At 52.4% G+C, this 26505-nt stretch overlaps 3 protein-coding genes across 6 annotated transcripts; 2 read left to right on the plus strand and 1 right to left on the minus strand.

The window, feature by feature from the left end:
* Positions 1–217: 217 nt before the first annotated feature.
* Positions 218–5603, minus strand: LOC126041336 (C-factor-like). The gene is made up of 6 exons (XM_049806856.1): positions 5431–5603; positions 3177–3228; positions 2160–2350; positions 1654–1812; positions 1242–1352; positions 218–523 (listed from the first exon to the last, which is right to left on the minus strand). The coding sequence occupies exons 1-6, from the start codon at positions 5575–5577 to the stop codon at positions 410–412; spliced, it is 774 nt and encodes a 257-aa protein (XP_049662813.1). The 5' UTR covers positions 5578–5603; the 3' UTR covers positions 218–409.
* Positions 5604–6176: 573 nt separating this feature from the next.
* Positions 6177–16949, plus strand: LOC126041030 (C-factor-like). 3 transcript variants are annotated; one of them, XM_049806230.1, is made up of 7 exons: positions 6177–6381; positions 13763–14574; positions 15026–15077; positions 15308–15495; positions 15827–15985; positions 16342–16461; positions 16748–16949. In XM_049806230.1, the coding sequence occupies exons 2-7, from the start codon at positions 14428–14430 to the stop codon at positions 16859–16861; spliced, it is 780 nt and encodes a 259-aa protein (XP_049662187.1). In that variant the 5' UTR covers positions 6177–6381; positions 13763–14427; the 3' UTR covers positions 16862–16949. The 3 variants fall into 3 exon arrangements, with proteins under 3 accessions (XP_049662187.1, XP_049662186.1, XP_049662188.1); XM_049806229.1 differs by having other exon boundaries at positions 16342–16802; XM_049806231.1 differs by lacking the exons at positions 6177–6381; positions 15026–15077 and having other exon boundaries at positions 14430–14574; positions 16342–16783.
* Positions 16950–18516: 1567 nt separating this feature from the next.
* Positions 18517–25611, plus strand: LOC126041029 (coiled-coil domain-containing protein 81-like). 2 transcript variants are annotated; one of them, XM_049806228.1, is made up of 9 exons: positions 18517–18726; positions 19310–19371; positions 19913–20069; positions 21037–21293; positions 22006–22091; positions 22857–23005; positions 23491–23653; positions 25106–25310; positions 25451–25611. In XM_049806228.1, exons 1-8 carry the CDS (start codon positions 18672–18674, stop codon positions 25278–25280), a joined length of 1104 nt encoding a protein of 367 aa, XP_049662185.1. In that variant the 5' UTR covers positions 18517–18671; the 3' UTR covers positions 25281–25310; positions 25451–25611. The 2 variants fall into 2 exon arrangements, 1 of the variants encoding a protein (XP_049662185.1); XR_007506752.1 differs by lacking the exons at positions 25106–25310; positions 25451–25611 and adding an exon at positions 25078–25096 and having other exon boundaries at positions 23491–24583.
* Positions 25612–26505: the final 894 nt, after the last annotated feature.

A 26505-nucleotide genomic window follows, 5' to 3' on the forward strand; every position in this document is an offset into this window, starting at 1 on the left:
CTTTGGGTGGAAGCATGGCAGAGAGCAGGCAGACTTGGGCACATTCAGTGGCCAGGGAGAACAGCAGGGCTTTGGGCTGGTTATGTGTTCCCTGGGACCTTCCTTCAGCTCAGAGCAGCCAAAGGCAAGGCAAGCAGACTGCTATAATGCTGGGTTATTTTTTGCAGGGACCAGCTCCAGGCCAGGGCAGAGACAGTCTCAGTGGGGGCATTGCTGCTGGGAGAAGGCACAGGTACTAATTGACTTTATTTATTAACAACATGAAGGTAGGGATCACAGGCTGCCCTGCATGGTCGGTGGAGTCCTAAGTAGGTCCCTTGTAGACCACAGAATGCTGAGCATCCTGGTGTTCCAGGGCAGCTGGAGAGTCCCCTGGCACTGTAGGGTCCCTCGCAGGGGCAGAGAGTGGTCACCAAGGAATAGCTTTACCTTCCCAGTTGAGCAGAGTCCCGCTGTGTTTCTCGGAGAGGATTGGCAGTACAGACAGCAGCCCCCGCACACTCGTGTCCACCGTCAGGTCAGCCTGCAATGGGTATAAGTGAGGAGCAGGACTGAGACACCGCGGTCCTTCTCAGCCATCCACCAGCACCCACGCAGCTCATGCACATTGGCAACAAGGCTCCTTCCACCCAGACCGAGTAGAGAGCCACAGGAGGTGGGATAAGCCCGTTACATGGGAGGATGGTTGGGTATCTGCATGCTCACTGATGGCTTGGATGGAGGTGGCTTGGGCTGGGAAGCCAGCTATGGGTTTAACTCAATAGGACACATAAGAGATTACTGCTGCAAGCGGGATGCTACGTGCAGCCTTCTCAGAATTCCAGGGTTCCAGCAACAACCCCCACCCCAAAACAAGGATCCTGCGGGATGAGTAGAGACCTCACGGACCCGCAGCTCTTCAAGGAACACGGCACAGGATGGGGTGGTGCTGCTGCTCCTCTCCTTCCTGCTCTGTCAAATTCAGGTTCCCTGCACATCTCCAGACTGCCCAAAGCCCTTTCCCCCTGAACAGGCCTCCTGCTCACCCTGGATATGTGCTGATACTATTTCCCAGGCAGCACCCAAGTTCTGGAGTGGCCCAGCAGAAATGCAGGCAACTTGTAGCCCAAAAGGCAGCCCATTCTCGCATGGATCCCTCCTCCTGAGAGCCATCTCAGCCACCTGAGGCATGCCCTGTGCAAATTTGTAGGCTTGGGTCCCACCCGTGGGTTCCCCCCTCAACGTGCTCAGCCAGAACTCACCTCCTGGCTGCCCATATCGGTTTTCACCCAGCCAGGGTGAAGTGCCACGCAGAGGATCCCGGCTTCCCCGTAGGTCAGAGCCTGGCACTTGGTGAGCATGTTGAGGGCAGCCTGGGGGAGGAAGGAAGCATCAGCCATGGGCAGTAGAAAGCTCCATGTATCAGGCTCCCCACCCATCACTGCCTCGTGGCAAGGGAGAAAAAGCAATGCCAAGACTTCAAGAGATAGTGTGTATCTCCTCTAGGTGGGCAGCAGCTGGGCATGGAGATGCCCAGGGAACTTGGACAGTGATCAGCATGGATCAGTCCCTCCATTTCGTGATCTCAGGTTCTCCCCTGAGATCAGGCCTGGTAAGGGGCAGCTCTGACTCCCACCGAGCTCATGAGCACAGGCAGGTCCCCAGTCTCCATACCTTGCTGCAGCGGTAGGAGATCACAGGCTTGAAGAAGGACTCGGGAGTTTTCTCAATGGACCCCATGATGGTGGAGATGTTGATGATGGCTGCCTTGCTGCAACTCAGTCCCTTTTCTGTGCTCTCCTGGGCAGCCTTCTTCAACAGGGGCAGGAACGCCTGGGGAGAAGGAACCTTGTGGAATGCCTGTGCCTCGAGCCAGCCCCACTTATGGCAACGGCAACCTAGGCTGCCTATGGCAGGGCAGATGAGGAAGAACAGCAGGAAGCCAAGAGAGCCCAGCTGTTTTGCTGCAGTGGCCCTGCCTGCTCCCAGTTAGCCCAGCACAACACAGGGACGCTACAGAGGGCTTGGACTGGGAGCGCAGCCCTGGCACTCCCCCTTCCCTCCCACAGCCCCAAGAAACTCCGAGATCTCCATCGTGACCATGCACAGCCTGGGATAGCCTCAAGCTGGGCCAAATTCCCCCTCCACGGTGAGCTCCATCCCCAGAGCTTCATCCATACCTGGGCCATCAGCATTGGCCCCACCGCATTGGTCTTGTATGTCCTTATCATCTCTTCAGCATCTACCGTCTCCAGTGATGCCGTCGGGGTGTAGATGCCAGCATTGTTTATTAGCAGGTTCAAGCCCATGCCATTCAGCTTCCCTTCCACGATCTTCACTGCATCAGTAATAGCGGAGGGATTTGCAACATCTGCAGGGGAAGAGAACAGGGTTTGAGAGCCATGGGGTCCACCTGGGGGACCAGGGGAGGAGAAGGAGGTTAAGATGCTGAGGAATAGCTATGCAACCCGACCTGTGTGGCCTTCCTTCCATCTGTGGGCACCAGATGGTGCTGTGCAACCAGCCTAGAGCACCCCAGCACCCACCAGTCCCAGCTCATCCCAAAACCACCTCCTCTGCCATGCACAGGGTGCCCCACTACCGGCAGCTGAAGGATCCTGCCCTGGGGCAGCCCATCGGGCAAAGCCACCCTGGGGGACAGCCCCATGCTGTGTCAGGTAGCAGCCACAGCCTCCTGTCTGTTGACAAAGTCCCTGCCTGAGCAAGCTCTGGAGAACCCCAGGGGAGTCTTGGGAGGGGTGGGGGTGGACAGTCCCTACAGGGGCTGTGCTGGGACCTGCTGTGGGATGGCTCTGCAAGGTCCTACAGCTCCTGCTCAAGCTCTGGGCTGATCACACACTGTTTCCACAGGAGCTGTCTTCCTCCTGGAGCCCTCCTGGTCTTGCCTGGGACTTGGGACCAGCTGCATGGCAGAGCAAGGATGCAGCCACTTGGCTGGGGGACCTGGGGGGACCACACAGGATGGATCTCAAGAACCTCCTGGTTCTGCGGCTGCGGGGCAAGGAGGTGCAGGGAATGGGCTACTGAGGCTGATACAGGTCTGGTTTTGGCAGCAGGACTTGAAGCAGCTCTGAAGAACTGGATCCCCGTGTAGAGCCTGAAGGGAGGGAAGGAGAAACGGGGTAAGCGCGGCCAGCAGCCACACATTTACCAGCTCAGAGGCAGAGCACACCTACCCAGCTTCACAAGAACCACGTTTGGGTGTTTGGATGCCAGATCTCTCAGCTCCTACAAAAAGAGATAGGGAAACAATCAGCATGAGGCAGAGGCGATGCCAAGCATCATCCTGGGGCACTGGCAATGGTCCACCCTGAGGGAAACATTTGCAGATGTTACTCAGCGCTTGTGAATGGCTGGACTGGAGACCTGCCTCAGTTCTCAGGCTTCTTCTGGGCTCCACTAAGCAATGTGCATGTGCTCAGAGCATGACAAGGCTACGACTGCAAGATACTGTGGCCAGTCTCCCAAAGGGTCTACATGTACAACCCAGCCAGAGCCACAGCAAAGGACGAGAGCAAACTATTAAGGACCAGCTCCCCCAACAAATGATGCAAACTGGCTGAAGGTACAGCCAGAAGTGTCTCCCAAAGGCTGCTGGAAGCGAGGTGGAGGAGGAATGGCTGTGAGTGTCAACATCAGACTTGACATTTGGGGAAGTCACGTCTGGATCCAAATAGCCCAATCCCAGGGTCCACTCTGCTCTGGACACTAACGTCTCACCCACTCGAGTGAAATGAACCGTTTTGCACATTTTTATTGATTATTTTCACCAAACATGGAGGATTCAGAAGCCCTTTCCAAAAAGGAAACTTTCAACTTCAAGGCTCCTAGCAGCTCTTTGCTCTGAGCCTTCTTCAATGTAGCAGGTTTTAGACAACAGAAACCAAAACACCACATTCAATGTGTCCAAAATGATTGCTTTTAGAACTAAAAACCTCCTACAAACAAGCCCACAGAGAACGCTACAGGAGAAATGCAAATTGGTAGCTTCTTGTGAGAGGACCCGTCCTACCAACATGGAGCAGGAGAGCTGCTGGTGCTGGTTGTGGTCCACCTTCAGTTATCTCTGGGCTTCCCCCTGTTCCCATGTTCCCCCCTGGGCACAGGAAAGGATGGAAAAAATCCATCTAAATGGTTTGCAATAACTAACAGACATTTCTCCTCCCGTTTCGCCCAGCTGCTGGCCTCAACAGCTTCACACTGTCCTGGTGCAAGTCCAGCCTCACCCAGCCCAGCGTCTGATCTGGGCACAAAGGGGCAGGAGGAGCAACGTGGCTCCCAGGGTGGCACCAGCCTGACGGAGGATCACTCTGCCCTCAGTCTCCTGTGGTCATGGACTTCAGCAGCAATACCCTGAAGACGCTGCCTTCACCCTACCACAGCTGGACAAGGTTTAGAGAAGCATCCCACGGCTGAGATCGATGTGTGTGGACCATCTTGGGTGGAAACTGGCTCCAGTCCAGCCCTGCAAAAAGTCCTCTGATCTCATCATTGCCTGAACCCAGCAAAGCGGGAGGGGGAAGGGGGGTGGGGGGGAAGAACGGGGCAAAAATAAGAGACCTCAGCTAGCTTTGACTCAGCCAGCTTGGGCACCAGGAGCAGCAGGAGCTGGGCACCCCTGGGCTGGTGGCAGGGTGGATGCTCACTGCACCGGCATCACTCCTGAGCCAGAATAACGCTGGCAGCGAGCACACGGAATGCGTCTCAAGGACTTCCTAACATGTCATCCCTGCACACGCCGTGCTGACCCCTGTGCGCAACCAAGCTGCGAGAAGATGCAGCAAGCAAACCTGCCGGAGCCAGGACCTACCAGAGAGCTCACTGGTATTTCCGTGGGTCACAGTAAGCAGAGGAAAACCAAAGCTGGACCTGAGAAAAACTGGGGGTACGGTGATGCTCTGCTCCTGTGATCTCCCGCTGAAGCAACATGTGTGAGTCTCTCCCATTTAAGTGAAGTGAAAAGTGGGGGCAGGAGGATCCCACCAGTTAACGAACCCCCAGCTTTTGCAGAGACCGGTAACACGTCGCAGAACTGGCCAGAGCAGCGTCGCTGCAATTCACACCAGCATCAGCCAGCGGCAACCACCGAGTCCAGCCCCGCTCAGACCCAGCTCCCTGGGAGCCGACGCCATGCCAGCAGCACATGAGCGAAGGTTTGGCAGGGGAAGGCCGGCTGGGGCACAGCCAATGCGGCCTCAAATAGCCCGGCAGCACGGTTTTAAGGGCGGCACGGCTTTATTCATCGCCCGAAGCGCCGCGGGACCTTCCGAGGACTTTCGTGCCGGGCAGGGCACGGTGCGAACACGAGATCTGCGACCGCAATGCTATTTTCACATCGGTGAAGCGAACCGAGCGCGTAAGTCATGGCATCTGCCTGCACCCATGGGTGCTCCCGAGCCCCCCCCCCCCCCCCGCCTCCCCCGGACTGACCTGGGCCCGCGGCCCCTCGGGGTCCCGGCAGGTCGCAAAGATCCAGGCGGGAGGTCGCGGTGCCCCAAGCAGCTGCTTGACCAGCTCCAGCCCGATGCCGCGGTTGGAGCCGGTCAGCAGCACCGTACGCGCCCGCACCGCCGCCATCGCCGCCCTCCCCGGTGACCGGCGGAGCGGGGCGGGCCCGGGCCGGTCCCGCCTCCGCGGCCCCGGGCTGGCCCGGAGGGGGTTGCGCCAACCACCGGAGTGGGGGGGGGTGTGTGTGTGTGTGTGTGTGTATCTTTTTTTTTTTTTTTTCTTTCCTATCTAATATTCAGTACAAAGACACCAAGGGCATCGCCGTGCCGGGGTCCCCGCCTGCCCCGCGGGGAGGAGGGTCGGCTCCCGGAGCGATGCTTTGGGAAGGAGGGGGAGGGCTGAAGGGGACCCCCATCTCTTCCCAAGGCTGGGATGCAGGGGAGATGGCTTACAGCATTTCTGGGGTGGTGTCTTCAGCACCTTTAGCACAGCAATGCTATTTTTCCCCCTAGATAGGGGCTGGGACGGGGGCAGGAGGGGGGGACACAACCCTAAATCCCAGCATTGACCCAATTTATCAGGGAGGTACCAAATCCTTCACAGCTGTTTTTACTGACTGCCCAGAAATGCACCTGATTTGGCTCTTTCTGTGACGATCAGATGCAATGAATTGGGTAAGTAGGCTGTGGTGTAGGGGGGGATGATGGATGGATTTTTTTCTTGTTGCTTTTGTTGATGGGTGTCAGGTACCTGGTTCAAAGCTGGACCAAAGGTGTGGACAGGAGTAAAGCAAGGAAAAACGTTTGGTGGCATCTAGGGTTGGGAAAATGGGGCGTGAGGGGAAAGGGAAAACAGAAAAGAGACCATCAGTGTCAGCTGGAGGACTGTGTCTGGAGGGGACCTGCAAGTACCAGCTCTGCTGACAGCCTGGAGGTGGGTGTCAATGTTTTATTTTCAGCTGTTACATGGAAAACCAGATGCACAAATGACATTAAAATCCCATTATGGTAAGCACATAACCAGGGGCTCAACAGTGAAGTAATGACTGAGCAACTCTGATTTATGTAAGCATCATTATTTTTGTTGCTTATTTTCATCCTTGTTTGACAAACACTAGACAAAACACCTCTGATACCAATAAATACATCAGAAAATAAATAATGATATCAATCTGGTGATAGCATCAGGTGATTTGTGCCACCTTTATCTTGCTGTGCTGTAGCTCAACTACACAGCTGAGCCTCTGCTCCCCAGTTTGCCTTGGGATATAAAAATGCTTTGAGAACCTTTTGGTGATACAGAAAATGGAATTTACTAGGAATAAATCTTTGATTATGCCAATACATGCTAAGAAGAAGAAACTGTCCTTATAGCATATATTTGAATTAAAGGACCCATTCTCTTTTTCCTGCCTTGTTCTGTGTTCAGGCCATTAGTTAGGTGACTTGTCACCAGAAGTACTGCTCCATCTGTTGTAAAGATTGGTGGATACGTAACTGTCCTGGTTTTGGCTGGGATAGAGTTAATTTTCTTCCTAGTAGCTGGTACAGTGTTGTGTTTTGGATTTAGCTTCTCATGCCCAGTCAGCAAGAAGGCTGGAGGGGCACAAGAAGTTGGGAGGGGACACAACCAGGACAGCCGACCCAAACTGGCCAAAGGGGTATTACATACCATGTGATGTAATGCCCAGTATATAAACTGAGGGGAGCTGGCCTGGGGGGGTGGATCGCTGATTGGGAAGTAACTGGGCATCGGTTGGCAAGTGGTGAGCAATTGCATTGTGCATCACTTGTTTTGTATATTCTAATTATTATTATTGTAGTAGTATCATTATTATTATTTTATTCCTTTCTGTTCTCTTAAACTGTTCTTATTTCAACCCACGAGTTTTACTTTTTTCCCCGACTCTCTCCCCCATTCCACTGTGGGGGGGAATATATATTAACCAACTCTTCCTATGTGCTCACTTCAAAAAGCCCTGGAAACGGGGATCCCTTGTGATCTGCTGTGTAGAAACAATTAATGCGCAGCCACAGCTGAGGTCAGTAGGAGCCTATTCTGAATACAAATGTGAACCATCTAAAAAGACAAGCTCTAAGCATCTGTAGTTGGATACTTCCCAATACGGACATTGCTTGACCCACTTTTAGACTTCAGTTCCCCATGTCCAAAATAGGGGATTATCGATTTTTTGGAAAACCTTGTTAGCGAGGCTTCCAGAAGGTAATAAAGAGAAATGCAACAACAAAAAAAAGCTTACCCAAGTGCTTTAGTTTCTCTACAACAGGCCTTGGTAACTTCCTGCTGCCTGGTAAAGTCTAATCCCGATCTTACTGAATTTTGGAGCACTTGAGTGTATAAATATGAGCATGTTCCACCTGCCCTCAGCCCCCACCTAACCTTGGTGGGCACTGGTGTCCTGCAGACCCAGCTTCCATGCCTCTAAAACCTCTCCATGCAGCAGCATGGTCCACCTGACCCTCCCAACTAATGTCCTGTCCTGCTGCATCCCTCAGAAACAGGACATGAGGCTGAGATGTTCCCTATGAAGGAACAAGTCCCACTGCAGGCTTAAGAATTTTTCGTGTGTCTTGTACTGGTGTGTTTCTTAGGGTGTTAGTCAAATGTCCAGGTTTTACCGGTTGAGAGGCTGGGCCTTCATCACAGAGCAGCTGGTGGGGGCTTGTAGGTAACACAGTTTTAGGAGGAAGGTTGTATATTTTGGCTTTAACAAAGAAGAGGGGCTGGAAAGAACTTGTTGGGGTTTTTTTTCCCCAGCACTGTTTCCACCCATCAGGTGATATAGTGCTCTTTTTAGCCCTGCCTCCTTCTCTCCCTCCAACACATGGATGTCAAACCACGCCACTCACAAGCTGGTCATTTAGCCTGTGCCTTAGTGTTTCTGAGATGGGGCATATCTCCACGTCATGTATGACAGCCCATTCTCAGACATCGCTGTTAGCAAATATAATAGTGGGAGTGCAAATCTGTGCTGCTTGGTGGTTCTGAGGTCCCTCTTCAGTGCATCGTGCCGAAGAAGGAAGGATAACCCAGCCCACTGCCCCCAGAGGGTTTCAGAAGTGAGGCCAGTGGGGATCTGTGGTGTCCCCATGTGTCCCGACAATGTGGCTCTGTCCCTGAGGCCAACTGCCAGTGCTGCCAGCACCGCTGCACACAGGTAGCTGAGCTATCTTGACTGCTCTCAGGAGAGGAATATCCCCAGAAAAGTGCTTCTGAACCCAGTCTGAGGCCCCTAGCTGACACTGGGTCCAAATACTGTGGCCCAAGTGAGGTTGTGTGGAGAGTCTGAGCATTTTAAATCCTCTTCTGGAAGATTTACTTGGAAAAAAATCCCCTTTGCTGAGGTCTCTGCAGAGGTTCAAGGCTCTGCAGTTGCAGTGGGCTCTCCCATTATCCTCAATACCACTCATCTCTGGACCTGGTGGTGGTTGTGTCCAGGAGACTTCTCAGGCTGCGTGGGGGGACTCCTGCAAGGAACATGGTGGTGTGACCTCTGCAAGCGTAGGGCAGAGTTGACACGACCCAAATCACCTTTGGTTTTGTTTCTCCTTCCTTGCAATGAGAAGTCAGTTCCTGTGAAACCAGTGTGCAGTGACCTAGCTGGAGCTTGTTGCACATCTCTTAGCATTAGAGAGATGCTAATAGACAGAGACTTTGTGGGGAAGCCTCTCTCTCTGTGCTTTCTCCATGTACCTTTCCTGACAGTCCTAAAATGGGACCAGTACAGTCCAGTACTTTACAAGAATTCCATGGTCGTTGAGCCAGTGCCTGTCTTTGGGCAACTGAATCAAGCTCATGGGCTCTGAAACTCAATCCAAATCAATTGTGCTCCATCTATACTTAGACTATGAAAAGTATATTGGTCAACGTTTTTTAAACTGTCAGGTCAGAAGGGGAAGCAAAAGGCTTGGTTGTTTCCCCTTCTCCTCTCATCCCACTGCCTGATCAGCAGTGCGGTGGGGCTTGAGCAGGCTTCCACCACCAGCTCAGCTGTGATGGGGATGGCTTTTCTGGGCAGGAGGCAGCTGTGCCCCTCCACCCTGCTCAAGTCCAGCAGCATTGAAGGAAAAGTGGCTCCTCTGTGCTTTCTGCCACAAGTAGAAGGTCCTCCCATCCTGCTCTACCCACTTGTGCCTGGGTCTGGTGCAGGAATGCGGGGAGTGAAGGTGTTTTCTGTACTTTGTGCCTCCTCAGCATTGTGTTTGACTCCTGTCAGCGCTAATCATCCAGCCCTCACCTTCCATCTAAGCCTCTGTGCCTGCTATTTCCAATGAGCTGGTTTGAGCTCTTCAGAAACGCTTTGCTTAGAGGAAACCCCTGACTCAGGGCCTTTGGTGGGATTCTCTGGAGCTACTGGACCAGAGAACCCACCATGAGCTTGGAAAAGGAGGAAAGTCTTTATTCCCTGCCTGAAGTAGTCACAAGTGACATATGGTTCCCCACAGATTCATCTGGATCTTAAGAAACCCAGCAGTTCCTGTAGCTGTCCTCTGCACTGGGCAGGGGCTGCTTGGAAACCTGCCTCAGCCTTGGTTTCTTCTCATGTTAAGACACAGTTTGCTATGCCAGAGTCCAAAGTGCTTTGCATCTGCTTTCCCTGCTGCCAGATGTTTGGGTTCCTGGGCTCAAAGCCAGCTCTGATATAATGCAGGTGTAACGTGGAACAGTCTGCTGGGAAAACAGCAAAGCTATGAAAAAGGGCCATGAGAAGCCTTACTTAGGACCTCCTCACCTCCCTTGGGAGCTGCATTTTAAGCTCAGGCTCTCACCCTCAGTGTCTGCATGATCCCCTTCACAAGGGGGTGTCACTAGTCCTCTTCAGCAAAAAAGAAAATGAGTCACAGAGGGTGAACGTGACCTGCCCAGCTTCAGTTACAGGGCTTGGTAGGTCTCACCCCATGCCTTGATTAGCGGTTCATTCATCACTATCTATTGATTCTTCAGCAAGTGACTAATATGCTATGACATGGCCCAAAACAGCCCTGAATACATCATGGAGCAAGTATGCTTGGTAAATAGTAACGAGTTTATTCTTACTTACATGGTAGATCAAATGTACTGAAGATAATTGTGCCACACACCCACTCCCTTGGCTAGCAAAGAAAAGCCTGTTTCTCAATACTTCTGTAAGCAGCACTGTCATTGCTCTTTGTGCAAACATCTAGGTGAGCATGAGCACACCTGAGCTTTCAGCACCTGATAGCAGAGAAGGCATGACCGCCTCTTAGAAAACTGGCTCTGAGTCTTCCTAGCGTGGCAAGATGGAAAACATCCATACATGAAATACAGCTATCTGAGGGGTTAGGGGAGAGGAGTGCTCAGCTTAAGGTGTAGACCGTGCAAGAACGTTTCAGAGCAAAGGAATCCCTTCTCAGGAGCTGGTTTGAGGTCCCTTCCAGAGGCTTGGGGACAGCAGCAGCACTTGTGAAGAAGCTGGGTTGCAAGCCAGGCAAGGCTGGTCGCTTTTTCCTCTGCCTCTTCGCACCAGGTTGGACTCTGACTCCTGGAGAAGCAGCACTTGGTTAAACTGTAATGATCAACACTGCAGCATGGGGCCCCAGAGCAAAGTCAACATTATAAAGTTATGACTCCAAAACAGAGGAAGGCTACAAAAATGTGGTGACACAGCAAAAATAGGAGATTTAAAAGGTTAATTTTTTTGTTTCTGATGCTCTCTGGTTCTGAGGCACTGTGGAGGTTTCTAACAGACTGTGGGTGACGGCCTCATCCTCCGCCTAGAAGAAGAAAACCGTGGAAGTCTGGAGGAGCAGAGCTCGCGTGCAAATGGCATATATCGGCAAGTATAGTTGTGGTCTGTAGTCATTAAAAAGTAAGAAAGTGGAAAAGGTTATTGAAATGACCCATTGGAGCCAGAAAGCCAGTCCTGTGATGTGGGAGGTGTGTTGACGTGGGGACAATTGTCAGGGTCCTCAGTCTGAGACAGACAGCTGGAAGACCCAAAGCTTTGTACAGTTGATAAGTGGTAGGAAATTGCAAGGCAAAAGAAGTGTCTCAACCCGATGTGGAGAATCAGAAAAGCAGAAGGAGGTCTGACTGGCCTCAGGAAAGAAAATGGAAAGTAAAAAGAAATGGGTAGAGCTTAAGGAGAGGCTGAGACTTGGCAGTGTCCAGGAAGGGGGAAGATCTGTGATCAGGTCCCAATTACAAGCTGCAAATGCGCGGGAGAGAAGGAGCAGATTGCTGCTATTGTGTTCCTGCAGAGGAATATTTCACCTAGAAGCTGGACAGCACCGTACTAAATGGCCATCGAAGCAACAGCAGTTCATGGGATGCTGGTGCAGAATGTACCATGGGACCACAATAAGGGCCATTGCCACAAAAGAAAAGCTACAAGCAGTAGAAGGGAGAAGGGCAAAACCCCAGCCTTGGTTGCCATGATGTTGTCCAAGTGAATGGAATGTGTGAGTGCTTAATGTGCTGATATTGTACCTGTATGCAAAGTCTTATGAGTAACAGCAGAGGAACTAAACAAATATGTTATCAGGGAACATTTTCCACAGGGTCCGTAAGGGGAAACATTGACTATGGCCTGCCAACAAAGATGATTTTTCATTTGCCATGCCAGAAAACGCAGAGTGTTTATGTGCATTTCTGTCACGTGCTCTGGGCTTTATCTCAGGATTTACACCGAGCAAACAAAATGGTACATTTTACTCTGAGGATGTGAAAGCAAATGAATATCTGCTTGCTATGGGAGCAGAGGAAGGCTGGGGCTGTTGCCAGCCTGCATGTTCCAGGGTACAGGGGGAATCACAAAGTCCCTTAGAGCTGGAGAGAGACGCGTGTGCCAGATCCTGCTGGCAGAGCAGGAGTATCGAAGGGATTTAGTATATCATGCTGAGATGCTTTGATGGGATGTGCAAAATTCAGTTCTCTCTCCAACAGGTACATGGTGATGATATTTCAACACCACCACAGCAGAAACTGCAAATTTCTATGTTAAGAGCCTAGCAAAAACAAATCAGAGAAGTTTTGCCCTGGGATTTGTGGCATGTCTCTACTTGCAGAAAATGTCCTTAAAACAATGCTATTTGGTAAATATGCCTTTTGGAAAAGGAACATGCTTTATATACGTTCAATGCATTTTTAACGTATCTGGGAAAGAACTGATTGCTATCAATGAGAATATTTCTTAAAGACATGATGTCCAGATCTAGGTGTGGTCTGTGCTGATTTGACAAGAACCACTCACCTGTCCTGTGTGGGATTCATATGTACTGTGGTTGCCGGAGCTATGGCCTGGGGGAGAGCCTGGTGAAGGCAGGTAGGGAGGGAAGGCTCGATCCCTCGTGCAGCTGGACCATTCCACGTGGAGACGCAGAAGAGACAGTGGATGCTGCCACTGTAATTGGGCTTCATCCCTTCTTTGAGTGGGGCTGGTGGCAGCATCCTCCCCTCCGTTGCAACTAGAGGCAGCCAGAGCATCGGTCAGGTCCGTGATTGAGCCCTTGAGTCAGGTGCCCAAATATGAGATGGGGAGGTGAGTGAGGCAGGGCAGGACTGCCTGTTTTGGTGGCATTGTGGTGACCATGCGACTGGCCTGAGGTGCAGATGGATCCCTGGGACCAAACTTTGGCACGTCCATACTTTAAAGTAGGTTTTTTGGAGGGAGAAGGTGAATGCAGTGGCGATATGAGGGTGAGGGTGCTGCAGTCTCAGAGCAGTACCAAGACAGAAGCAAGTGTAGGAATGAGGGGATGGCAGAGCTGGACCATCAAATGGGCATTCTTACTGCAGCCCCAAGCTGCATCTGCTCGACTGGAATGGGGAGGGTGCCCTGGGCAGGCTCATCCCAAGTCTGTGGGGAGGACCTTCCTGTCTCGTGGCATATGCCAGCTGACCCTCAGAAAACAGAAAAGAGAAGAGGAGGAAACTAGCTGCTGCTGGAGCACGAGGGCTCATTTGGCACTGCAGCTGAGAGGAAGCAGCTCTGGTTAACGCTACTGCCAAGGCATCCCGGGGGAGAAGGTGACAGACACGTCAGCAGTGTCAGTGTCTCTATTACTGCCAGGGAGCCCGTGCAATGGCTCTGGGACTCAACACTTGAAAGCAAGGGGTTGGCAAGAGGCTTCTGGGGATGTGTTTTCACTTGCAGTGGAGTGGGAACACATGATGTGCATGCACACCAGTCCCAGCCCTGCAAACCTGTAATGCCTCACTTGAGGTACTGGGCAGCACCAGGCTTCAGTGGTGATAGCACAGAACTGTCAGTGTCCCATGCCTATGGGCAATGTGGAGAATGGGGCTTTGACCAAAGCATTTTTCTTTGCAGAAGAACGTCCTGGGTACCCAAGTCATCCATGGCTCTGGGCAGAGAGACCACTCAACTTCAGACTGCACCCCAAGGGATGAAGTTCATGACCAACAGAGATGTGATGTGCAAGCAGTGTAGGGTCTAATCATTCTGCCAGTAGACCATGCTGGGCTTGCTCCAGTCCACGGGTCTCTCACAGGACAATCAGTGAATGGGCATTGGCTTGGAAGAGGCAAGAGCAAGGTGGAGAACATCTGCTCATGGACATCTGAGGCACAACCTGGTATGATGTGGAAAGCCCGTCTAGCCCACAGGATGCTTGTGAAGCTGTAAAGCCCACCTAAGCCATGGGGCATCCTGCATCCCTCCCACATGCTGCTCCCTCCTCACCCACAATAGCCTCTCCTGGCCAGGCTGGCTGGTACCTCCTGGATTATGGGGCCAGATTTCCTAAGGTCAGCGGAGTTTGCCTGAAAAAGCCAACTGACTTTTGCCCTTTGGTAACAAGGGCTGGCTCCCAGCCAGGACCTATGTCATAAACTTTGAAGAGATGGAGAGGTTGTACCTGGAGCCAAGCCTTTGCGTGAGCCCTGAGTGGGTGGGGTGGCGGTGGAACATGCTATAAAGAAGCGTTAAGGAGCTGAGCAAACAATGCAAGCTGAAGCAGAGGAAAGAGAAACAATATGGGAGACCTTCATGTCCACTCCCTTCTGGTGACTGGGGCCAACCGGGGAATTGGCCTGGAGCTTGTGCGGCAGTTCCTGGGGATGCCAAGCCCACCTGCATGGGTGTTTGCAGCTTGTCGGGACCCGAAGGGACAGCGAGCGCAGGTGAGGTTGGCCTGGACACAGCGGGTTGTGCTAGGCGACAAAGGGACAGGGCAGCAGGTTGGAGCACAGGGGGCTGCAGCCGGGCACCCCAAGTGCTGCAGGACAGGGCAGCCAGGTTGGGACACCTCTGAGATGAGCTGTTCATGGGATGTGTAGAGGGGACAGGGCTCCTCTGGGACAAAAATGGCAACTTGCTGCTTCCCACCTCCTTAAGGGCTTGAGGCAAAGGGCTTGTGTCTGCCACGTCAGGGTGAGACGTGAAGCAGTGGCACGTGGTGCATGCGAGAGGCATGGACCCCCATCCATCGGGAGCAGGGCAGCCTGAGCAGGGTGCTGGGCATGAGGTGGTGCAGGAACAGAGCCAGAGTGACACAGGCTTTGTCTGGGAATGGCTGAGCCTCTGTGCAGCCAGTCCAGCCTCGCCATGCCCACACAGTCCCCTCTCTTGCAGGAGTTACAGAATTTGGCCTCCAAGCACCCCAACCTGGTCATCATCCCACTTGGTAGGTGCCCTGAGATGGGGGTCCCTCTCCCTGGTTCACCTGGAGAGTGCCCGGGCGCTGTGCACCCTCGGGGAGCCCTGTGCCATGAGGGACCTGTGCCGGTGGGACACTGGGCACTGCCATCCCTCCTGCCCATGGCCAGCCCCGAGGCCACATCCCTGGGGACACACAGGGGGCTCCAAGTCACCACAGGGGTGCGGGCACTGACCTACCCTTTGTCGGCTCTGCAGAAGTCACTGACCCTGCCAGCATCAAGGCAGCTGAAGCCAGAGTTGGGGAGCACCTGCGGGGCTCGGGGCTGAACCTCCTCATCAACAACGCTGGAACTGCAAAGGCGAGCTCACTTGATAACGAGACGCTGGAGAACATGACCCAGATTTATACCACCAACACAGTTGGGCCCCTGTTGCTGGGCCAGGTGAGACCCTCAACCCTGGAACTGTAGCGCAGCTCCAGGGAACATCCCTTCCCGTGGCCCTGGCTCCCTGAGCTGGGTCGTCCCAGGGGGCATGAAGGGCTGGTGGGAGAGGGTCCTGGCTCTGCTCCGGTGCTGATGGACTCTCACTCAACAAGAAGCTCATGGAGCTGTGAGCTGGAGCTCAGGACCTGGAGCCTGGTGGGCTGGGGCAGTGCGAAGAGGAGGGAAGATGCTCCGGTGCTGGTGCCAATGTTGCCTGCTGGGGAAGGAGCTGGCCCTTGTCCCTGTGCCACCTCTGTGCGTGGCCCTATCTCCTCTCTTCTCCTCGCAGGCGTTCCTGCCCTTGCTGAAGAAGGCTGCCCAGGGGATCCCGGGCTCAGCACTGAACTGCAGCAAGGCAGCCATCATCAACATGTCCAGCTCTGCAGGCTCCATTGAGGAAGTCTTTTTATGGAATTATGGACAAGTTGTCTCATACCGCTGCAGCAAGGTATTGCCACACTGCACCAGGTGTAAGCCCAGACACTTTCATCTCCAAATGATCTCGCATGCCTCCCAACCTCCCCCTCAGTCCCTGCACCTCTCTGCACTGTGACTGTGCTCCCGTCAGTCACTGGGTCCCTCCCAGGAACGTTCCTGTGCCTGGGCCTGGGTCCCACCTCAGAGGGATGTGCTGGGATGGGCCCTCGGCTGGGCTGGACGTCTGCATGGGGATAGTGCAGCAGCGCTATGTGCCCTGGGGAGCCGGCTCCACCGGCCCTTCCCTGCCACAGCCGCGGGGTCGGACACGTTCCCTTGCAGCCGCCCTCTCCCTCCCACCACCATCCCTGCCGCATTTCCCCGCAGGCTGCTCTGAACATGCTGACCAAGTGCCAGTCCCTGCGGTACCGGGAGCATGGCATCCTCTGCGCGGCTCTCCACCCTGGCTGGGTGCAAACCGACATGGGGGGCTCAGGATCACAAAAGGTAAGAGAGCTTTTGGCTAGGGTCTGGAAGAACCTTTTTATTTGCAAATGCAGAGCTTGCTGTGGATTGAACAGTCCCAGACATGCTGGGCTCTGGGGGAACTTTTTGGCAGATACCCTGAGCTGGAGGCGCATGATGGAAGGAGAGATGGGGAACTCTTCTTGCCCTATGCTGGCCTCTCCTCACTCACTCCAGAGAGCCCCAAGCCCTGAGCAATGATCTACTCCAGGGCAGACCTTAGCCAGGTCTTTGACACGTGGCTGTGTTTCTCCTTGTGTGCCTGCAGCCCCCTGTGAGAGTGGATGAGAGCGTGCGAGGGATGCTGAAGGTGCTCTCTTCCCTCTCCGAGAAGGACACTGGGACCTTCCTGGACTGGGAGGGGAAGGTTGTGCCCTGGTGAGATGTCAGCCCAGGATCCTGACAGCAGGTCCCTTTGCTGCTGCACCAAGTTGTGCCTGTGTCTTAATAAATTTGTGTGTAAACAATAAGTAGCACTGAGCCTTTCTCTTGGTCTCCCTTTAACTATCACTGTGAGAGTCTTTACTAGTGTGTTGTGGTTTAACCCCAGCCAGCAACTAAACACCACGCAGCCGCTCATTCACTCCCCCCCACCCAGTGGGATGGGGAGAAAATCGGGAAAAGAAGCAAAACCCGTGGGTTGAGGTAAGAACGGTTTAATAGAACAAAAAAGAGGAAACTAATAATGACAAAACTAATAAAATGACAACAGGATTGGAATGTACAAATGATGCACAGGGCAATTGCTCACCACCCACCGACTGACACCCAGCTAGTCCCAGGCCAGCGATTCCCTGCCCCCACTTCCCCGTTCCTATACTAAATGGGACATCACACGGTATGGAATACCCTGTTGGCCAGTTTGGGTCAGGTGCCCTGGCTGTGTCCTGTGCCAACTTCTTGTGTCCCTCCAGCTTTCTTGCTGGCTGGGCATGAGAAGCTGAAAAATCCTTGACTTTAGTCTAAACACTACTGAGCAACAACTGAAAACATCAGTGTTATCAACATTCTTCACATACTGAACTCAAAACATAGCACCGTACCAGCTACTAGGAAGACAGTTAACTCTATCCCAGCTGAAACCAGGACATAGTGCTTTGAGTCAACTTCTCAGAATTATTTCCCAATATAATTGAGCTAAGCTGGTCTGAATGTCTGATCTCCTTTGACTGGGGGGTCTGGCCATCATCCTGGTAGGACTTTGCCCCTGGGCACAGAGGGGCTCATCCCACAGCTCTCCCTTTGAATGGCAGCACAACCTTCTGATGCATCAGTCAGTGCTCGCAGTGAACCCTTCCTTGTTTGTAAGAACAAGGGCCAGCAGAGCACAGCTCCTCCTCAGCTCCTCTATCACATATGTCAGGAAGTTATCACCAATGCCCTCTGGGAACCTCCTGGGTTGCTTATGTCCTGCTGCGTTGTCCCTCCAACAGACATCAGGGTGGTTAAAATACCCCATGAAGACCAGGACCTGCAAACATGAGGCTACTTTTAGCTGTCTGTAGAAGGCCTCGTGCACTTGTTCCTCCTGATCAGGCAGCCTATAGCAGACACCTACTACAATGATACCCATCCCAGTCTTTTCCTTAATCCTGACCCCCAGTTGGCTCATCACTCATTCCCAGGCAGCGCTACATGCATTCCTGCTGCTCTCTCACATAGAGGGAAAACCCATAAAGACCCCCACCAGTATCCCATGACTGAGGATGCTGCTGTGTGCATCCATCTCTGAGCCTTGTCCAAACCCCAGGAGCCGGAACACCGCTGTGTGCACGGGCCCCACACCAGCAACCGTGGCACAGCCTCTCCAGCTGGGACCAATGAGCTGAACAGTGCATCTGGAGTGCACAGGGTGAGCCCCTGTCTGGGACCACCCCCCCATGGCTCTCAATGCCCCCCCATTCTCCTTGGGGAGCGGGCCGTGAGGTGGGGATACTCCACACCACCCACCACACCACCCTTCCCTCTCGTAGGGCAAAATCTGGCAGAATCTGGGGGGGGGTTAAGGGGGAGTCAGAGAGGTCTTGCAGCCCCTCTGTGACATGATCTGGGGTCACAGTGTGACATTCCATGCCAGGACGGTGCTGGACACCCTTTGGTGAAGCCAAAGAAGGAGGTGGAGATCGTGGAGGAGACATTTCCTTCTCACCCTCCTGCTACAGCAGTTAACCCAGAGGGACAAGGGGACAAAGATGGAAAACCTGTGGCCAGATGCATTTCCAACGCTCAAGAATCTCACCTCCAGTGGTGAGGCTTGCAGAAGTTATTTTCTGAATGTTGTAGACAATATTAACTATGAAAGTAGCTGTAGAAACATGGGGGCTTTTGGGGGAGGACTGGACAGGGCTGATGGGTACAACAAGAGCCCTGTCTGATCATCCCTCCCTGGCTTAGGGATCATTTTGGGAGCCAGGATTCCCAGGTCCTCCTCCTGAGGACCTTCCTCTGCCCTTGCCTTGCTGCCCACTCCCCAGGTCAAAGCCCCTGGCACCAAGGGTTGCTTCTTGCCTTGCAAAGGGAATTGCCCACACAGAGCTCCCAGCCACAGTGGCCATGCAGAGTCAATGAGCACAGAGGGCTGACGGTGGTCCCTGCAGGGGAGATACATGGGGGTCCCCTGAGTCTCTGAGCCCTCTTCTGTGACACTACACCATCCTCTCGCTGGTGTGTACATCTATTCTACATCTCCTGTCTTGTGGAGCACCTTACATGTTCTCAATTGGGGTGGCAATACATTTAATCTCACTCATCATCTCCTTGGGTAAGAGTGTGCTGAAGGGTTGTGAGCTTGCTGACTTGGAGCATGACACATCTTTCGCTTGCTTTCCAGAGATCCTTACGATTTGGGATAGCGTGTCGGAATGGATTAGACAGCACTTGGCACAGGATAGGGTGGGTCTTGCATCCTCTTCCTCCCCTTGTGAAACCCTGAGGGCTTGCCTTGTCTGGACAATGCTGTGCCACCATGTGCCATCACTTCCCCACTCTGAAAGCAGAAGCAGTTGCCTGGCAGGACACTGCTCTCAACAAACATGGCACAGACCAGCTTCTCTGGCACCTGTGATAAAAATGAAAGTCCAGATGAAGTAGAAGAAAGTGTTAAGAACTTTCTGGGTCTTCTCTCATCTCCAGTGCCAGAATGGGAAGACCATACCCTGGTGCCTCTTTAAGGGTTTGTTGGAAACCCTTCCCATTTTATCTAGGGGAGGGATGTCAGCTCTGTTGCCACTTTTCCCAAAAGCTTTCTTGTGTAGAGCAGAGGAGAAAGAGCAAAAAAGACCTGGAGTACATGCTTTCTCTCCAAAGCTTCCTCAGTATCCCATCTTGGTCTTTGTAGGCTCGGGGTGGGCAATGCACAAGGCAGCGTCCCCATGCTCTGGCAAGTCATTGGATACTTATTATTGTTCCTTCTTTTTACCTCCACTGTTCTCAGGGTGTCCGACTGTTAGGAATCGGGACGTTCTATGTTCTTAAAGACTACATGCACACCGTGAACAGCGAGGTTTCGATTGTTCGGAGACCCATGTTTCATATGTCCAAGGTGGTTGCAGATGAATGCAACCTCAGCTACACTGAAGAAGATGTTCCTGGTAAGAAGATGGATTAGAACGTTTGCCTGCCCTTGCACCACCCTTGAGGCGTATGCTAACCACTGTTAAGGCATGACTGAATGCCTAAAGATGTCCTGAGAACAGCCTCAGCTCGTTCAAGCTGAACAGGCCACCAAAGAGAAATTCCTTGGAAAGACCCATTGGGTGTCCTTTTTTGATGATATGCCTTCAGCTGGAGGATGTCTTCTTTAATTGCTTTCACGCTTGGCTCCATATCATTCATGGTTAGGAATGTTAGGACTACTGCTTTCAGACTAATTTATTGGATCTGATATTTCTGATGAAACTGAGAGAAAGCTCATGCTCTGCCTTTATGGTGCTGCCCATCTACTTGTAAGGGCAACGGCCGGAGTTCCTACTGGCTCTTAGAGGCTCCTTCTAGAGCAAAGTGGGTACAAGTCACTTGTAGACACACCAGAACCAAAGATGAGGACAAGAGTTTGTGGAAGGACTCGTGGATAGCCAGATCTGCCATGGCTTCTGCTCAGTGCGGCTGCAGTGTGACATGGATGATGCTGTGGGGTAGGAAGAGCTTGGGTCTGTGTTTGGAGGGGCTCTTCTTTTTCACGTGACCCCATCTTCCATGTGATTGAAACATCAGGTGGGTGCCTGAGTATGAGGGGCAGGGGGACAGAAGTATGCTGCTGTGCAGTCCTTGCATTTTGCTCCTCCATGGCTTCTCCATGAGTCTGGCACAGACTTAGTGGGAGTGCACTGAGTGTGGGCACAATTGTGGCCGAGCACCTTGGACTTTGTCGTGGGATCTCCACCTGTCTTCCCTGCCCTCCCACACAGTGTTCATCCCCCAGGCACTCTTAGGAGCTGCAGGCATGGAATTCAACAGACTGCTCTGTAGCAGTGTCCTGCCTGAAGCTGCTGACACCTTCTTGGAGCCTATGCTGTCCTGCTGCAGAGATGATTTTGTTCCTCTTTTTCTGTTCTCTAGCTGATGTAACAGTCGTCCCTCTGAGGTGTGAGGAGCTCTCTGTATGTGCCCAACTACCTTTCACAACGGTGCAATGTTGTGTATATGAGACTGTGACATCATTCTTTCGGGCCACCTCTAAAAGACAGGACACGGACTTTGTCTTCAAGTCCATCGGCATTCTTTCCATACGAAACAGGGAAGTCACTATGAGATTTTTTGATTACTTTCTCCTCACTGTGGATGGCACTGGAAAGCTGCTGGAAGCCCTTCTCAGTGTGAGTTGATCCCTTCCCTGTGCTATACCTCATCCTTCCGGACACCTATTAAAGGATGACTGACCTGATTTCTGGTGGCCTGTCAGGACCCTCCTGGCCACTGGGGCGGTCATGGTCTACAGCAGTGCCAACTCTGTAGTGTCCTGCTCTCCTACACAGTGGTATAGTTGACATAGAGAATGCAGGAAGAGTCACCTAGAGTCTCTACCTAGCCCAGCATCCCACTGTCTGTCATAGAAACGATCATGGTGGGGCTTTGATGGGTACGAAAGTAGGAACTGTCTAGGGAAGGAGTGCCAAGACATGGGGAAATGCCCATTACATGTCCCATCCTACTTCACCCCTCACAGAAAGATAAGGTTTAGTTCCCCTGCATGTTAACAGCCCTGGGGTGATCTTACTGCTTTTGAATCAACTTCTTGGACCACGTTTGGGATACTGGCACAGCAGGCGCAGCAGCTTCAGTTCCCCGTATTCCTGTTGTGAACCTAAGACATGGCAGCTTGCATGGGACAACATGTGGCAGTATTATTGCTCCTTGTCAACTCTGAGCTGTGCAGCTTCTTCCTGAAAAGCTGAGGGGCTCATATTAGCCAAAGAAAACTTTGTTATAGTATGTCTGAGTGGCCATGTCTTCTCTGTGAAGCAGACAACTTTATAAACAAGGTAAAAATGTCCCTTGAATGCTCTCACATGTCTGTCTCTGTTTCAGACCCCAGGGAGGAGACATCTGGTGGTATCAGACAGAGAAAGTCTTGATTTTCACATGGGTCCTGAAGGTGTCTTCTTGTTGCCACAGTACGTTTCCTTCTCATTGGTTGAGGAACTGAGGCAACATTTTCCATAAGGTTTCCCCTGATTCGTCTCTTTCTTGTGGGTGCAATTTCAAAATGGAAAGATCCCAGAATTTCCTAAACATGGATTGTACAGGAAAAGTGTCCTTGAGTGGGTACCAGATTCATACAAGTCCTGTGTTTGCCACAGAGCCGTGCCTTTGGTGAGACTTGAGGGCCCCAAGTGCCCCTAAATGCCTGCTTCCCGAGTCCCTGGGGGACAGGAGGAGTGATTTCCCCTCCTGTACTTGAGTGGGATTCTTCAGAGTTCTGACCTGAGCCTGGGGCTGCTTGTTAGTGTGCTTAATGGCCATGGGGATGGTGGTTATGCCCTGACATGAGCCTGAGAAGGCCTGCAAGAAAGCTGCAGGGAAGGGTTAGAATTCAAGCTAACATTGGCCAGTTGATTAAAGAGAGAGTAGTCTGTTCTCCATGTGCATGAACAGGAAAAGGAGATGAGAGATGGCCTTCAGTGAGGGAGTCAAGTTTTTCAGAGTTAGGATTGGGAAGCCCTGGAGCAGACTGATGGGACCTCTCATGTGCTCCCAAGCCACGGACATCTTGATTGTGTGACTGTTTCCTAACACAGCTCTCAAGGACATTGCATATTCTGCTTTGGAAAGCAGCAGCTTGAGAGACCTTCTCAAGTGTCTCCATGACCGCATTGTTAATGGGAGATGCAAAGGGAATGTGGTAGCCCTTTCTCAATCCGGCATCTTCTCATTTCGAGGTTTGATTTTACACTTCCCTCTGAGAAAGAAGCCCTGGAATGTCCCTCTGTAGCACCTCTGAAGGCCACAGAAGACAGGGAGGAGGAGGAGGAGGAAGAGAAGAAGGAGAAGGAGGAAGAAGAGGGTGATAAGCAAATTAAGACTGATGGTAATGTCACATTTGACTTGTGAGAGAGCCGTGTGTGTGTGTGGGCACAAGTGCTTGTATGTGGGTGTTCCTTTAGTCATCAGCAGTAGGTGGTTGAAGCCAAGGCCAAAACGTGGTGCTCTGGGAGAGAAGACTGCATCTCTTGTGTCTCGCTGTACACAAGCTCAAATTACTCACTATGGAAGAAGACCTCATGGCAACGCACTTTCCCCCAGGGCTCTATGCCGTGGTATATATTGCGAGTAGCTCCTTCATTTTAGGAAGTTCTGCCTTGAGCTGCTAAGGGTAGAGAGGTCTACCTCTCCCACAGATCCTGTGCACTTGAATGTGGGGAGAAAAATTGCCTGGAGATGAGTTTTAAGAGGCTGATATGCTGTACCAAAGTCCTCCTAGAGAGCAAGACCTCTTTGAGATGATGGTGTCAAGGGAATTGTATTGTTTTATCAGATGCTGGAGCTGATGTGCATGTCATTCTTGTTAAATAGCCCCAAAGATGTGCTCTGAAGAGTCTTCCTCTCGGATAGTTCCAGAGAGTCCTCCTACTGAACGTCTCCTTTCTCGAGGAAGGCAGTCTTGGTCTCTGTCCACGCTATCTGGCCTGAAGAAGGGAAAGGGGTGGGAAGGCAAAGGAAGAAGGTCACCTGGCAGGTGAGCCTCATGGACAAATGGAGAAGGGTGACCCTGTGTTCTTTGATTTCTTGAATGAGTTGTTCCCTTTGTATGCAGTGTTGGTATTGTCTCTGAAGGATTGTTCAGGTTTGTCATGGTGACTGATATTTGTGTGAAGAATTACTCCAGGAACTGAGGAAATGTCTCTCCTTCCTTTTTGATGTCTATGAACCTCCTCTCATTTCAGTGTAAATGATGCCACTTTTCAAAGAAAAATGAAATTCAGAACATCTTCCCCCAGCAAGACAGAGCAGTGTCTGTGTTCACTGTTTTCTAACTTGCATTCAGTCAGCTGGAGGACTCTGATTTAATTCCAGATCTGGTGGTCAGGGCAGATTGTCTGGCACAGGAGGATTGCCAGAGAGAGCTAATCGCCAGCTTTGCTTTTCTCCCTCAAACACTTCCTCCTTCTCCTGCACTGGCTGCCCCCAAAACACAGCCTTTAGTGTGTGACCACCACAGTGCAGTTCGCAGGAGGAGGGTCATGGTCCCTCCAGGCTGTGGTTATTGCAAAAGTCACTGTTGTTCTCATCGTTCCCTCAAGATGGGGACCACGTGTGTGTGTTACAGCTCATGTGAGTGCTACAACTCAAGGTTTTCTTCCTCCACTGTTGACACGAAACCAAGTAGCCAAAATACACCCAAACCTCCCTCAGAACTGACGTCTGCTGCAGAGGCTGGCACTGAGCTACTCGTGAGCACAAGGTGAAGAACAGCCTCATCCCATACCCATATCAGCTCACCCTCTTGGCTATTTTCAGCTTTCTGCCAAGAATTCAGGAGCGCTTCTTGGTGGTGGAAAAGGACGGCAAGCACAAGCAAAGTCTCAGTGTCAGACCTCAAACCACACTTCCCGTTTTCAGAAATGAAAAGAGGATGTCTCCATCACGCCAGGAAACCAGTCCTCAGGTCAGGGTTTGGATCAGCTCTGGCAGGGGCTAAAATGGGGTATGGGTGGAGGTCCTAGGGGATGCTGGACAGGGTCATTGAGGGCTCTTGGTGCCCTCAGGGCCTCCAACTCCTCCAACCAAGCCATCTTCATGGTTCGTGTGCTCTGACCTGCTGGAGGATTTAATCCCACAGTTCCTGCTCTGAAAAACTGCCATTTCCTCCCATCATTTACCTCATCATGAGTGAGGTCAGCATAAGAGCGTGGGGCCAGTGGGGAACAGATATCCCCCCCAACACTGAGGGCTGTGCTGGGGTGATTCTCCGGGTTCCTCTGCTACAGCTGCAGGTCCCTGCCCAGGGCAGTTTGCCTCATAGGGGTTTCTGAGGGTGGACCAGAACATGCTGGAGGGCTGCCCAGACCCTGTAGCCACTGGCTTCTCCACTGCTGAATGTTCAGAGCACCTGAGGGAGGTGAGAAGCCTCCTAAAAATCATCCTCTGGAACCAATGCAGGCTAGGTGGTCTCATGAAACATTGACAGAGATTTGGCCATGCTCCCCACTGCCATCGATTGGGAAAGAGGAGAGGACTGCTCCCTTCCTACACAGAGCCATGGTGAAGAAGAAGCTGGAGAGTCTGCAGGGGCTACACAAACTGAACATGTTCACCAACCTCAGCCCAGGAAACTTGAGCAGAAGCAGCTGTCCGAGGCATGAAGGACTCCAACTCCGGAGCTCTGGGGCTGGGTACGGCATCCTCCCCTTTCCCATGACCTGTCTTAGACCCTCATGCCAGGCAGCCCCAAGCTGCCTCCAAGTTGAAGGCAGTGGGAAGGCAGGAGGGTCTCAGCCAGAAGGTGAGAGAGACTTTTCTCTTGCTGTTGCAGCCAGCTTTCTGTACGAGCAAACTACACCCTGCAACTCTTGGAGACTTACCACAGGCGTCGGGAAGAGTGGAGCAGGAGAGTAGAGCTGAATCAGCAGAGGAATTACGAAGAGACTCAGTTATTCTGGTAAAACTCTCCAGCTATGGATGGTGTCTCCCCATCCCCTGCAGTGCCCTTCCCTCCGCAACCAGGAGCACCCAGAGGAAGGATGCTGGCACCCTCGTGGAAGGGCAGCAGGCTTGGGAGGGTGGCACCTGGGATGAGGCACCCTGCCATCCATGGGCCAGCTGTTGGACCCTGTAGGATTTCTGGATGAGACCAGGAAGTTGTGGGTGGCCAAAGAGTGAAGGATTCCTCTGGTGCTTTCTAACTAGACACTAAGACACCTTGCCCTGTGGCTCAATGCTTATTTGGTCCAAAGTCTTTTCGTTTGCCCGACCCATCCCCAGGCTGACTGTCTGCACATGGGACCTTGTCATTGCCTCAGACGCGAGGTCCTGTGTCCCATCATAGAAAGTATGGAAACACCAGAGGAAGCAGATCCCATAATATCCAGCCTGAACTAAGCCCATAGCATTTCTGTGCCTTCCTTCCTGTGCAATAAAACCAAACCGTTCCTCCTTAATGCCACAGCATTGGGAAACAGATGACTCTCCAGGATCCAAGGGAAAGGTATCTGGACTTCTGGCAGAACAGAGGACACGTGAATATGATGGGGAAGTCTGTAAACATGGTCCTGAGCCCTCCCAGGGATGGGAGGCCCCCCCATCTCTGTCACTTCTATATTCCTATTAAATCCAATCTCCACCTCTCTTCTGGGTGGTTCCGCTCCCTCTTCCGAGCTGGTGTGCAGAGCCAGGATGGGGTCTCAGTACTATGTACGTTTCCGTGGGGCACATGTGGTTCTGGGGGCTCCAGGCTGAGCAGAGATGCCCACAGGGGCTCTGGGACCCAGCAAGGGGCTGATGGAGCAGGGTGAGGGACCCAGTGGGCACATGGGGGCCCTGGGGTCCATGCAGGGCTTGGGGGCACCAAGCCTCACCCACTGCATATCC

The sequence above is a fragment of the Accipiter gentilis genome, chromosome 7 (genome assembly GCF_929443795.1).
Source record: "Accipiter gentilis chromosome 7, bAccGen1.1, whole genome shotgun sequence".
Taxonomy (NCBI): domain Eukaryota; kingdom Metazoa; phylum Chordata; class Aves; order Accipitriformes; family Accipitridae; genus Astur; species Astur gentilis.

Bases quoted from the DNA above. Each gene is read 5' to 3' on its own strand.
- LOC126041336 (XM_049806856.1), bottom strand. From the start codon at position 5,577: ATGGCGGCGGTGCGGGCGCGTACGGTGCTGCTGACCGGCTCCAACCGC. The intron at 2,351-3,176 runs GTAGGTGTGCTC...CTTCCCCTGCAG, and splicing joins CGTGGTTCTTGTGAAGCTGG to ATGTTGCAAATCCCTCCGCT. The intron at 1,353-1,653 runs GTATGGAGACTG...TTCCTCCCCCAG, and splicing joins TCTCCTACCGCTGCAGCAAG to GCTGCCCTCAACATGCTCAC.
- LOC126041029 (XM_049806228.1), top strand. From the start codon at position 18,672: ATGGAAAACCTGTGGCCAGATGCATTTCCAACGCTCAAGAATCTCACC. The intron at 18,727-19,309 runs GTGAGGCTTGCA...CTTGCTTTCCAG, and splicing joins CAAGAATCTCACCTCCAGTG to AGATCCTTACGATTTGGGAT. The intron at 23,654-25,105 runs GTGAGCCTCATG...AAACATTGACAG, and splicing joins GGAAGAAGGTCACCTGGCAG to AGATTTGGCCATGCTCCCCA.
- LOC126041030 (XM_049806229.1), top strand. From the start codon at position 14,428: ATGGGAGACCTTCATGTCCACTCCCTTCTGGTGACTGGGGCCAACCGG. The intron at 15,078-15,307 runs GTAGGTGCCCTG...TCGGCTCTGCAG, and splicing joins CCTGGTCATCATCCCACTTG to AAGTCACTGACCCTGCCAGC. The intron at 15,986-16,341 runs GTATTGCCACAC...ATTTCCCCGCAG, and splicing joins TCTCATACCGCTGCAGCAAG to GCTGCTCTGAACATGCTGAC.